Source organism: Anabrus simplex, chromosome 1 (genome assembly GCF_040414725.1).
Source record: "Anabrus simplex isolate iqAnaSimp1 chromosome 1, ASM4041472v1, whole genome shotgun sequence".
In the NCBI taxonomy this organism is placed as follows: Eukaryota; Metazoa; Arthropoda; class Insecta; order Orthoptera; family Tettigoniidae; genus Anabrus; species Anabrus simplex.
In genome coordinates, this window is record NC_090265.1 from 1,086,982,817 (window position 1) to 1,086,996,547 (window position 13,731).

The window sequence follows — 13,731 nt, forward strand, 5'->3', positions numbered from 1 at the left end:
ATAATAATAATAATAATAATAACGCCGGGATGAGTGGCGCATACGGTTAAGGCACTGGCTTTCTGACTCAAACTTAGCAGGTTCGATCCTGGATCAGTCCGGTGGTATTCGAAGGTGCTCAGATATGTCAGCCTCGTTTCGGTAGATTTACTGACAAGTAAAATGACTCATGCGGGACTAAATTCCGGTATCTCGATGTCTCCGAAAGCAGTCAAAGTAGTTAGTGGGACGTAAAAGAAAATAAATAAATAAAATCAATAAATAAATTATCTGTGTGAATCCCCTAAGGGCTATGGCCTCCTGCAATGCAGGGCAGTGCTAAGTTTAACTCATCAGGTGAGCAGGTCCTGAAGAGCATTATTATGTTGGTTGATTCCTAGTTTGTTTCATAAAAACGTATTACTGCATATTGTACAATTGTGTAGTCGCAGCCCTGAGTGGATCCAATTGTGTTTTTCGAGATATACAATTTGTGAAAACGCACTGTTACATTATTGATACGTGTACACTTTTTTACCAGGGAGGATTTAGATTCCTTCTTGATGAAATCGTAACCTGGTACTCTTCGTTCTTCCATAGCTTCTTCTCCGAATGTTGCAGACGTTTCTTGTAAGTTCCTGAGCTTAGCCTCCGTTGAAAATCTCTTCACATACATTACACATGCATATCCTCCTTTTACTATGCGTTCTGTGATGAGTTATTAAATCACTACTTCATGCAAACGTCTTACTATCCGTTTGACAAGAGTCCTGCTACTTTTCCGAGTGATCAGAAGATGACCCTCACGGTATCCTCTTCGTCGAGGTGTACAATTGTATGTTGTATACTTCGCCCCTGTCCTGAGAACGTACTTCAACATACTTTACACCTGCGCGGCTTCTTTCCGTTATGTACGCGAGGATGATAATTTTATATTCACCACTTCATTAAATCCTCTTTTTGTATTCTTGGCTCTTTTACTGTTTTATCCCGGAGTGATCAGAGAGGAAGCGCACTGTTTTATATTTAACTGTTGCACAATTTCTAAAATATATGTCTTAATCGACCTATCTTGTCACAGGGCTTGAACCAAATGTGTATCCCGTAAGGTTAGTGATCTCTGCGCACAGTTTTTCCCAGCTCTTTCCACTCTTGCCTTATCTTTGCTGTTCTTGTCCATTGTTTTCCTCCCCATCTCTCAAACCAGTCTGCCCATCTAGTGCTTTGCCTTCCTACGTTCCGTCTTCCTTCTCTAGGATCCCAAATTTTCATTTTGTAAGTCCATCGATTTTGCTCCAGTCTCGCTATGTGTCCTCCCCATTTCCATTTTAGCTGATCGGCTGTCGTCAGAGCGTCTTTCATGCAGGTTCTCCTCCGCATATCTTCGTTCCGTATTTGTCTCTCAATGACACCTGGAGTATTTTTCTTTCCATTTTACGCTGGCATATCTGGATCATTTGCCTTTGTTTTAGTGTTAGTGCCCAGGTTTGGCATCCATATAGTAGGACTGGTATCACACATTTTTCTAGGACTGCAGCTTTAAGGGCGAGTTTCTGAGTTTTTTCTGTCAGTATGAACTTTAGAGACTAGAACCTCTTCCATGCTTGTCCTATTCGCCGTTTGACCTCTTTCTCTGAATAGTTTGAGAATTATATGTTTTGGCCAAGGTTCTGGCCATTCGTCTACATATTCCAGTATTTCTCCATTTACGCTAACTGGAGTTTCCAATGCGTTGGTCATCAACTTTGTTTTTCTTGGCTTCATTGTCAGGCCCGTTTCTTTGCTGGTGCTGTCTAATTCTATTATCATTTGTTCTAGCTCCGTTGCCGACTCTGCCACCAATGCGATGTCGTCTGCAAACCGTAAGTAGTCTTGCTCCATAGAGCAGCCAAACTGTGAACATATCTTATCTCTGAGAGAGAACTCGAGAAGGATTATTTCTGATTGATGATTGATTATTGTATTGAGCTTGTTTTCACAACGTAAGTTCATTTTGACGTTTGTGTTGAAAATACGATGGTTGGTAATTTGAATAACTCTCTTCTTTCCTTTTTATCAGTTATCTTTGGTCAGCACTAATGTGGATTAAGTCCGATTTTACGGCCAGATGCCCTTTCTGACGCCAACTCTATGTGGAGGATTGTATTTATTATTGCATGTTTCTAAGGGGGTTAGTAGTGTGATATGTTGTGTGTAAATGAACATGAAGTTCACAAACACACGGTCACAGAATTAGAGGAATTAACCAAACGTGGTTAAAATCCCCGACTCGGCCGTGAATTGAACTCGGGCCCTCTGAACCGAGGGTCATTACGCTGACCATTCAGCCAAGGAGCCGAACGATGAATAGCTCTCTGTGTCACATAAATGCTGGTCTGGTTTTGGAGGGCGTGTTCTGTGATATGGGCAAGTTTTTTTTTTGCTAGTTGCTTTACGTCGCCCCGACACAGATAGGTCTTATGGCGACGATGGGATAGAAAAGGGCTAGTAGGAAGGAAGCGGCCGTGGCCTTAATTAAGGTACAGCCCCAGCATTTGCCTGGTGTGAAAATGGGAAACCACAGAAAACCATCTTCAGGGCTGCCGACAGTGGGGTTCGAACCTACTATCTCCCGAATACTGGATACTGGCCGCACTTAAGCGACGATGTGGGCAAGTAAGCAGGTGGTATCAGCGACAGAGGACAAGTCCAATGTGACGTCACAGAGATCTGAAAATGAACAGAGGTGGTCAAAGGGATGCATGAATATTTTAATAGAGGTCATCAACGCAGCTAATTTGATTTTGGAAAGAATTTGGGTCACTGTAGAACAGGCAGGGCGATCGACGACAACAGTAAAGTCGATAGTGTTATGTGGTATATCATTCGAATCGACTTGGTCGCAGTAGTATGATCAGTTCCTGTCAGATGATGGTCGTAGTTTACACAGTATAGCACTTCTTGATTTAGTTCACCTTGGGAAGAAAATGTAGTCAGGAAGTTCTCCAAAAGATGACGTTTATCTTTATACATCTCTGAAAGACGTAAATATAAAATATGTATCTGCATGATTATATGATTATGATGATGCTTGTTGTTTAAAGGGGCCTAACATCTAGGTCATCGGCCCCTAATGGTGCGAAATGAGACGAAAATAAGTCCAAAACTCATCCACTGATCAGAATTCGAAACGCGATGATGAGGAATGAATGGATGAATATGAATTTAAAATAATCAGCGGATTCAGCTCATAATATTAAAAGAAAAATCAGTCCAAAATTAAACCACTGACTAGAATAAAAAATGAGACGATGAACAATTTTTATAAACTTAAAGCAATCAGTGGATCCGACCCGCAGTGTCCTACCTTCCCAGAATCGAGAGTAAATCAATAGTATATCCTAACCAAGCGGCTGCTTACAAAGCACAATCCTGAATCGGTGTTGCTTGTTGTCTAAAGTGATCCAAAAACCAGGTCAACGGCTAGGAAAATAAGAACCATGGTATTACTCATATAGTGGTATTAATCATGAGTAACGTAGACTTACGGTGTTCCGCACAGTGTGGCACTATTCACAGGTAACGCAGACCTATGGTGTTTCTCACATTACGACGCCACTCATAGGTAAGGCAAGCCCATCGTGTTCCTCACATAGGTGTACTAATTACAAGTAGTCTTACCTTTCTAATTCAATCAACCCTTGGTCGCCCCTTTTAGTCACCTTTACGACAGGCAGGGGATACTGTGGGTGTATTCTTGAAGAAATGATTAGCATTTAAACCATGCCAGCCCTCAGGTTCAAGATCCACATCGATATCTCGGCGCACCACCACCGACTGGTATATTGTACCTGCGGCTCTCGTTGTCGCCATAAACCGAAGGTAATGGCTCATTGTGACTTGAGCAGACGTGCAAGATGCCTCGCAGACGTGTGCGAGTACCGTACTGTCAAATGAGTGAGTTTGGCACGAGGGAACGTGATGCATCCATGCGGGAAATTGCTGCTCGTGTGGGACGAAATGTGTAGGCAGTGCAACGGGTGTGTAAAGAATGGTTCACAGAAGGCCGTAGAACATGACGAGATGGGTCTGGTCGGACCACACAGACCACCCTCGAGAAGATCGATACCTCACCCGAATGGCATTGCAGGACAAATCTGCGTCCTCCTCGGCTCTGGCGCAACAGTGGCACAGTGTAACGCATCGTACACCATCAGAAGTGACAGTCCACCGCCGTTTATTAAGGTCTGGGTTACCGGCTCGTCGTCCACTTCTCCGCCTACCTTTGACTAATGTGCATAAGCATGCTAGAATGCAATGGTGTATGGAAGGACGTCACTGGAAACAGGAATGGCAGCAGATAGTGTTTTCGGACGAATCCAGATTCTGTTTGTTTGAAAATGATGGCCGCATTTTGGTTCGCGGCAGACAGGGGGAGATGCATCACATTGACTGCATTCGCACAAGACATACAGCACCAACTCAAGGCCTTATGTTGTGGGGTGCTATTGGGTACAGCCACAAATCACAGTTGATGCGTGTCCAGGGCACTGTGATCAGTATGACCAACGCGAATGACATCCTGCGACCAGTAACCACTCCCTTTCGGCACGACACCCCAGATACCATATTTCAGCAGGACAATGCGCGACCACATGTTGCTGCACGAAAACGTGCCTTCTTGTTCTTACAGGATGTCAGACTGTTGCCCTGCCCCGTCCGATCACCGGACTTGTCACCAATAGAAAATGTGTGGAATATGGCGAAACGACGGGTGCGGCGCTGTGACCCAATGCCAACCACATAGTTAGCTTATAATCGCTAGATTGTGTATGGCTTTTAGTGCCGGGAGTGTCCGAGGACAAGTTCGGCTTGCCAGATGCAGGTCTTTTGACTTGACTCCCGTAGGCGACCTGCGCGTCGTAATGGGGATGGAATGATGATGAAGACGACACATACACCCAGCCCCGTGCCAGCGAAATTAACCAATGATGGTTAAAATTTCCGACCCTGCCGGGAATCGAACCCGGGTCCCCTGTGATCAAAGGCCAGCACACTAACCATTTAACCATGGAGCTGGACATCGCTAGATTAATAAACATACACAACTTTAAGTTTTGTTCCGTTAAAATTGTTGGCTGAATTCAGTGGCGCAGTTGTTTTGCTTCTGTTCCCAAGATAGTAGGTTCGATTACGTATGAGGTCGGTGAATTTGAGTGTATTTAAATGCGACAATTCCGTATCGTTGGCTTCCAGCACGTTGAAGAACTCATGTGGAGAGAAATTCAAACACTCTTGCCGTCTTAACAATTACAAAGGATTTAACCAATACGTAGTTACAAACGCTAATTAAGAAATTAAAACCTACTTTTTAAAGGTTATTCATTTAGCTCGGAGGCTGGAGTTCCTGGTATAAAATTTATGACAAGGAGACTCATTTACGTCTTTCAGGACACTAGAATAAAACTGTGCATCGTTCAGCGACTAGCTTTGTAATGATTATATTGATTAGTACTAGAAGCCCCTCTAGAGAATAAATTCAAATTATATCACTCTAATTAACTCTCCGTTTGTAACGAGGACCAGTTGCCATACATGCCACTCCACTTCTGTTTGTCACATTTTAAACAACTCGCAAACCGCAAGGACAACTCGAAATAAAACTTTGTAGTAATCTAATATGTTCGAATAAGACCTTTTGATCGTCGGCACATCTCCCGGTTACACTGGGCTGAGCCTCAGTGGCAGGGTATGTTTGTCGCTGGTCAGCCACGGTTCGTCACCGAGAGGTATCGAACCTTATTATTACCATATCATTCAACACAAATCATTCCTGAAAAGACAACTATTTTCAAATGTTTCATATATTATACATTAAATCAACCCTGTATGTATGTATGTTTAGTCATCAGCCCGAAGGCTGGTTGGATCCTCAACAGCTCCGCCATCAGCTGTCATAGATGGCCTAGGCATCACTGAAGAGGCGTACTAGGGAAATGAGGAGTGAAGTAGTTTCCCGTTGCTTTCCTCACTTAGCCAGAAGTTGCTGTTACATATCAGTCTGCCAAGCCCACTGAAATGCATGCACCAACCGACCCTACGAGCAATAGCTTCACACCATTCATAGCAGGGACTGGCTGCATAAGGAATGGCATTACTAGCATCGCTCATACCTCAGTCACTTTCATATTGCCAAATCCAAGTATAAGACAGAGACAGATCAATGAAAGTAACAAAATTGCTCTAGCCTATACCAGAAGACATAGTGCACTGTAAATACTAGGTCCCGCCAGCAAAGGCAACCCTAATAACAAAAATAACTTCCTCTTCTTCTTCTGTAGAAGGTTGGCGTCCATGATAACTACAAATACTCTCGATACTTTCGTACAGGAAAGTTCTTGTTTTCTTCTAGTACCAGCCCCTCAGATTCTTAAGCCATAAAATTCTTCGTCGGCCAGATCAATCAATCAATCAATCAATCAATCAATCAATCAATCAATCAATCAATCAATCAATCAATCAATCAATCAATCAATCAATCAATCAATCAATCAATCAATCAATCAATCAATCAATCAATCAATCAATCAATCAATCAATCAATCAATCAATCAATCAATCAATCAATCAATCAATCAATCAATCAATCAATCAATCAATCAATCAATCAATCAATCAATCAATCAATCAATCAATCAATCAATCAATCAATCAATCAATCAATCAATCAATCAATCAATCAATCAATCAATCAATCAATCAATCAATCAATCAATCAATCAATCAATCAATCAATCAATCAATCAATCAATCAATCAATCAATCAATCAATCAATCAATCAATCAATCAATCAATCAATCAATCAATCAATCAATCAATCAATCAATCAATCAATCAATCAATCAATCAATCAATCAATCAATCAATCAATCAATCAATCAATCAATCAATCAATCAATCAATCAATCAATCAATCAATCAATCAATCAATCAATCAATCAATCAATCAATCAATCAATCAATCAATCAATCAATCAATCAATCAATCAATCAATCAATCAATCAATCAATCAATCAATCAATCAATCAATCAATCAATCAATCAATCAATCAATCAATCAATCAATCAATCAATCAATCAATCAATCACCACTTATCTGCATTTAGAGCAGTCGCCCAGGTGGCAGATTCCCTATCTGCTGTTTAACTAGTCTTTTCTTAAATAACTGCAAAGAATTTGTAAATTTATTTAACATCTTCCTTGGTAAGTTATTCTAATCCCTAACATGGTCCCCGATGACCTTCCGTTTTCTCTTGCTTCACCCGTATTAGATTCTGTACTTTTCGTAAAATTTCAATCTTTCGAAATACAGTAATACTTCTGTCTTTGTACATTCACTAAAACATTTAACATTGATTACAAATACATTTTATCAAAAGTAATTTAATTACTTAGCTTAATCCACAACCTAGGCACAGGAGTACGTAAATGCATACCGGGGGGGGGGGATTAACTTATATCCAAATGAAGTTTATTGTTAACTAAACGCGGTTAGTCATAATCGACTATGGTCGGTCAGCGGTCTGGTAGTGGTTGAACTATGACAGTATCAAACGTAATATTAGCAGAAGAGATGACGTTAGTCATATGTTTGATGTGCCATATGACTCCCAGAACGGGTGACTAGGCTACGCGGTACGAGTCGCGTAGTTATCCGGTCTGAAATCTGGAGAGAGTAGTTTCAAACCTCACTGTCATCAAAACTCAACATGGTTTTACGTGGTGTCCCATTCCCACACCTGGCAAATTCTGAGTCTGTATATAATAATTAAGACCATGGCAGCTACCATCCCAGTCCGGATCCTTCTCTTATTCAGGCGTTGCCGAAAACCTACTTGTATGTGCGGTGTTTAACTGACAGATAAGAAGACTCGTAATTCAATTACAGATAATAGGAGTGGGATGGTTGATGTGTGACCAACACAAGTTATAACGTGTCCAAGAAGTACGACGCATTTTAGAATATAATTTATTTCCAAATCAAACATAGAGTGGCATGTAGATGTTTTAGCAGATGTTTTCTTTTAATCGAGCTTGTTTAAAACGCTTGTAATCAGATCTGGTCCTTCGAAATTACTGGTGTTCTTCGAGAACATGTTTACCCGTAAATAGAGCCCAGATTCTTATTCAGAAAAACATTAGATTGTAAACCTACTCGTATTTGGGGCGAATCAAATGTATTCTATCGCGCTACACAGGGTGTATAAATTGTAGGCGTTCTAATAGGCCGTATCCATAATGTTTACGCAAATGTCATCGCAGAACCGTTGTGAAAGATAGAAGGTGCTAGCTACTTTCCTCAATAACTTCACAATGTAATCTCTTAAAATCCCTGGAGCGAGTGAGTTGGCTACACAGTTTGATTCACGTAGCTATGAGCTTGAATTCTGGAGATAGTGGGTTCAAAACCCACTGTCGGCAGCCATGGAGTTTTTCTCCGTGTTTTTTGCATTTTCACACCTGGAAAATGGTGGGGCTGTACCTTAATTAAGGCCATGGTCATTTATTTCCAAGTCCTAGCCATTTTCTCTCTTATCGTCGTCTTAAGACGTGTCTGTGCTACGTAAGACGAATAGCAAAAAAAACTAAAAAAAAAAAAAAACAAAAAAAAAAAATCCTGGCTATGTGTCTGGATCAATGAAACATTTGGGTAAATTCCAAGATTTAGAATATGTTTGCACCCTGCCAAAAAATCTCCAATTCTTGCTTCTGATACGTTGGGAAAATGTATGTTTCCTCGATGAATTCGTTATTCAGTCTCAAGCTTGGCATAACGACACATTACAATATCAGGTGAAAATAAAACAAACATCCGCGGTTTCTATACATCTACAATTGTACTTCTAAACTACTTTGCATTATGATAGATAATGTGTAAAATAAAATGTGTGAGAAACATTAGAGGGAAAATGTATAATTTAATTCTGAAGTTTCAACGTAGACACTCACCTTCATCCAGTGCCTCTTCTTCCCAAAGCGCCACCTTGGCACCGGACGGTTCTCGAACAAACACGTTCCCTATAACGTCAGATGCCACCTGCAGGTCGTGGTCCAATGCCAGTACCCAGAAGAACACTGTAGAAGAAGTTATACATCTCAGTCGGCATTCAAAACAATGTCACAATATTCTAATCATTGAAGACAAACATATTAAAATGTCATCGGTGGTTACATTAAATCTTATGATATACCGTAAATGAAAATAAAGTGAACATTCCATTTTTGAATAACATTCACAGTGGTTCATAAATGAAAGTATGTGATTAAAATCTATTGATGGTGAAATTGTACCTTATTTACTACTGCCAGCTATTCTATCTGAATTCTCCTCATTCATTTTCTTAACTTTGTTCCTCACGATGCCGAGATTATTTGGATTTCAAATGATCGCTCAGAAATTTGTCAGCGTTCCAAATTTAAGCTCAGATTATCTTTCAGTTTTCTTCAAATAACTGTTGATGTCATGGGAGGAGGACGGTTGGATGAAGAGACCTCTGGTAAAAGAATCCTAAGTTAAATTGCTGGACTGATCTCGCACCTAAGTGATCGATATTATGTCTCGATAGGTTGGTCTCCTGAGGAAATTATGTCAAAACATCTATACTAATAATTAATTTAATTTTCAAGGTGACGTTATTGAATCATTTAGTGAGATCTATCAATTTAGAAAGTAATTCTGATGATAGTTCACCCTCATTTAGGAAATTGTACTCATTATCCTGTAGTCTCTGCCTGGTTTCTGGTCCTCGATGTGGGAGGTCGGCTCAAACCACGACTCATTGATTTATTGAAGTGCGGAATGTGGTGACAGATTCATGGTGAGACGTTGCGCACTTGACAGCACACACGTGTACACAGGTTCAGCGTAGGTGTGAAATTTTTGTATGTTTCTAACAGACCACCTATCCTTCATACGAGATAAATTCTATAAATTTTGCTGTATTATTAGTTAAATCTTTACAATAAAATTGTGTAGATAAACACAACTTCTCATTATTAATGGAAAATAATTTAAGTAGGTGAATGTTTTGACAGGTTTGGTTACAATGAAGCGAGGGCTTCTATAGTGGAGCATATTTCTTTTTAGTTGATTTATCTTAGGTGTGTGGGAGATTCAAGTGTTCGGCCCCGTATACTGCAATCTTAGTGAAGAAGCTATCCTATCAGTTCATTTGTTGAGGGACTATGAATCCTATTGCGGTTTGTTACTTAGACCTAGAATAAGACTGAGTGGGGCAGGATATCTCAGTGACTAAAGAGGTCGAGTTTTGAATCCTGATCCATGCATGTGGAATATTTCAAACAGTCTTGTGTCCTTGCTTGCTTGGTTGGTTGATCAACTGATTAAGCGATTTAAGAATTGATTCGATTGATTGATTGATTGGTTGATTGATTGATTGATTGATTGATTGATTGATTGATTGATTGATTGATTGATTGATTGGCATTGTAACTAACGTTGTGGTCTAGGGATCAGCGTTTTTAAGGCACTATGCGCTATGTATTGCTCTTCCATGTATTCATGACTGTTTTGAGGGCATCGAATGGAGATTACTTAGCCTAGCGAGGACAGCTGAGAAGCTATATGATAAGCTTGCTTGGTTGAATAATTGATGTAATGTAATCGAGGGATCAGGGTTTTAAGGCAGTGTCTCTTCTACATATTCATGACCGGGCGAGTTGGCCGTGCGGTTTGGGCCACGCAGCTGTGAGCTTGCATCCGGAAGATAGCGGGTTCGAACCCCTCTGTCGGAAGCCCTGAACATGGTTCCCATTTTCACACCAGGCAAATGCTGGGGCTGTATCTTAATTAAGGCCAGGACCAATTCCTTCCCACTCCTAGCCCTTTCCTATCCCGTCGTCGCCATAAGACCTATCTGTGTCGGTGCGACGTAAAACAAACTGTAAATGAAAACATATTTATGACTGTTTTGAGGACATCGATGGAGATCATTTAGCCTAGTGAGGGAAATTGAAACCACGGGAAACCATTTTCAGCGCTGCCGCCGGTGGAATTCAAACCCACCATCTCCCGAATGCAAGTTCACAGCTACGCGCCCTAACCGCATGGCCAACTCGCTTGGTTATCTCTGTTCTAATTGGTCACAGAAGGAGTTCCAGTTCATTTCGGGCCATTGTTTCTCAAACGTTCACATAGATTGTCATCTTCTGTATGTGCTAATAGTACGTTTGCTTGGTCAGTCTGGATTTCGTAGCAATTTCTGAGGATTCTATACGTAAAGACTTTCCTCATTACGAAACTAAGAGCTATTATAGTGTTTTAAAAGGGTTCGACATACAGACTTAAACCTATATACAGTAATGTTATAAATTTATGCTGTAAGACTAATTAATTATTATTCTCTGAAATATATTATCAGTGCCGACCTATAACGATCTGATTGACATATTGATTATATTTTATTTACAATACGTGATATGTCCCTTGGGTTCGAGGTTCGATTCCTGTACGGTTACACCTCTTCTTTAATGTTATTGTAACAAATTATTGTAAACGTACAAAGACCTGACCTTTGCATTTATTTCTGTCTATTTTAAGTTACACTTTTGCTGACCGTTATTGATTTCCTAATACATTATTTTTCACTGTTGTATGATTGTTATTGCCTATTCTAAAATTTACTATCCCAGAATGTTCTAAAATGTAGGCTTGTCTACCTCATGAACTATTAGAATTTTTACTGAGGTATGTTGGGGTTCAATCGATGTAGAATTTAACTATAAATATGGCCCTAAAATAACGAAAATTAAGTTCTAAAGCAACAGTCACCTCCGCTCAGGACTCAAAAGGCTCTTGGAAGAGTCGAAGGTAAAATCTTCCACTATTAGTAACGTTGGCACTAAAGTGGGACAGCGTGGTTAGCTCTATCCCGGCCGCCTTTGACCCCAGGGATGTACCTGGTACTCATTTTATGTGTAGGCTGAGTGAACCTCAGGGCCAAATGCCTCTCCGTAAGTGGATATTTCTTTTCTCAAGGTTTCGTCTCCCTGACGAGGAGAAGAAACCACACGTTCCGGTTGAACCGAGCACACCTTTGTTAGGCTGCCCTTAAAATTCAGTTATGACTACCCTTATATGTCCAAAAATGCGAGCCATAACTGAAAAAAATGTTTTAAAAAATGTACTTGAGTCGAATAACATGACCTTGTGCTGTAGAATGGTACTGAAAAGGAAGTCATCTTGGGAGGAAATTTGTCTCTCATCCACATTTTTCTGCTAGTGGTTTTACGTCGCATCGACACAGATAGGTCTTATGGCGACGATGGGATAGGAAAGGCCTAGGAGTTGTAAGGAAGCGACCGTGGCCTTAATTGAGGTATAGTCCCAGTATTTGCCTGGTGTGAAAAGAGGAAACCACGCAATCATCCACTTTTAGCATCGCAACTATCATACATAGTCACCATGATTTCAGCTCAGAATGTAGTGGTTAAAGGACAGTGTATAACTATACAAGCCATAGAGGGACAATAAGCTTTTCTAGATACTGTATGTTTATTTAGAGGATATTGGACAAACAAGACAGACATACAAAAGAATTCCCTGAATCCCTTAGAAATTGCACCGGTACCTTTATATGGTGCGACACATTCACAATAATGCCAATACCGTTTCCTCTACACCGACGAACAAGTGGGATGAAACAAAACAATAACGACAGCGAAATAAAACAACACAGCACGAGAGAGAATACAACACATGCTGGTTATATATAAATTAAAAAAGCAATACAGTAATATTTGTTATGAAACTGACGTGTTTGATACGTAATCTGTGTATAACTTTGGGCCCGTGCTTGCGCTGCACAGATAATTCCCAAATTCAGATGAAACATGTAAAGAAAATGTAATTTTATATAAATAATGCTGTACATTCTGCTGACTGTAATGAAAAATATAATCCAATGGTTTATACTGTACACTAAAGCTCATATTATATGTAGTAAAAATTCTCACACCGGGCGCGTTGGTCGTGCTGTTATGGGCGCGCAGCTGTGAGCTTGTATCCGGGAGATAATGGGTTCGAACCCCACTGTCGGTAGCTCTGAAGATGGTTTTCCGTGGTATCCCATTTTCACACCAGGTAAGTGTTAAGGCTGTACCTTAATTAAGGCCACGGCCGCTTCCTTCCCACTCCTAGGCCTTTCCTATCCCATCGTCGCCATAAGACCTATCTGTGTCGGTGCAATGTAAAGCAAATAATAGAAAAAAGAATCTCACAGGTGAGGTGACGAAATATTACTTTATCTCTGAAAACGAAGCAGAACCGACTGAGTGGTTGCTCAGTTTGGGTCACGTAGCTGTCAGCTTCCATTCAGGAGATAGTCAATTCGAACCCCACTGTCAGCAGCCGTGAGGATGGTTTCCCTGGCTTCCTATTTTCAAACCAAGCAAATGCTGGGGCTGTAAGTAATGTTTTTTGGTACTTGCTTTACGTCGCACCGACACAGATAGGTCTTATGGCGACGATGGGACAGCGAAGGGCTAGGAGTGGGAAGGAAGCGGTCTTGGCCTTGATTAAGGTACAGCCCCAGCATTTGCCTGGTGTGAAAATGGGATACCACGGAAAGCCATCTTCAGTGGGGTTCGAACCTACTATCTCCCGATTACTGGATACTGGCCGAACTTAAGCGACTGCAGCTATCGAGATCGGTGTAAATAAATTAAGGTCACGGTCGCTTCATTCTCACTC

The 13,731-nt window shown here is 40.7% G+C and overlaps 1 protein-coding gene across 1 annotated transcript in view; it reads right to left on the bottom strand.

Moving 5' to 3' along the window:
- Nucleotides 1-13,731, bottom strand: part of LOC136858108 (C3 and PZP-like alpha-2-macroglobulin domain-containing protein 8) — a 589,070-nt gene that overhangs the window by 237,303 nt on the left and 338,036 nt on the right. Inside the window, exon 3 of the mRNA XM_067137410.2 lies at nt 8,970-9,095. Coding sequence (XP_066993511.2) covers nt 8,970-9,095 — 126 coding nt within the window. The remainder of the gene's footprint in view (nt 1-8,969; nt 9,096-13,731) is intronic.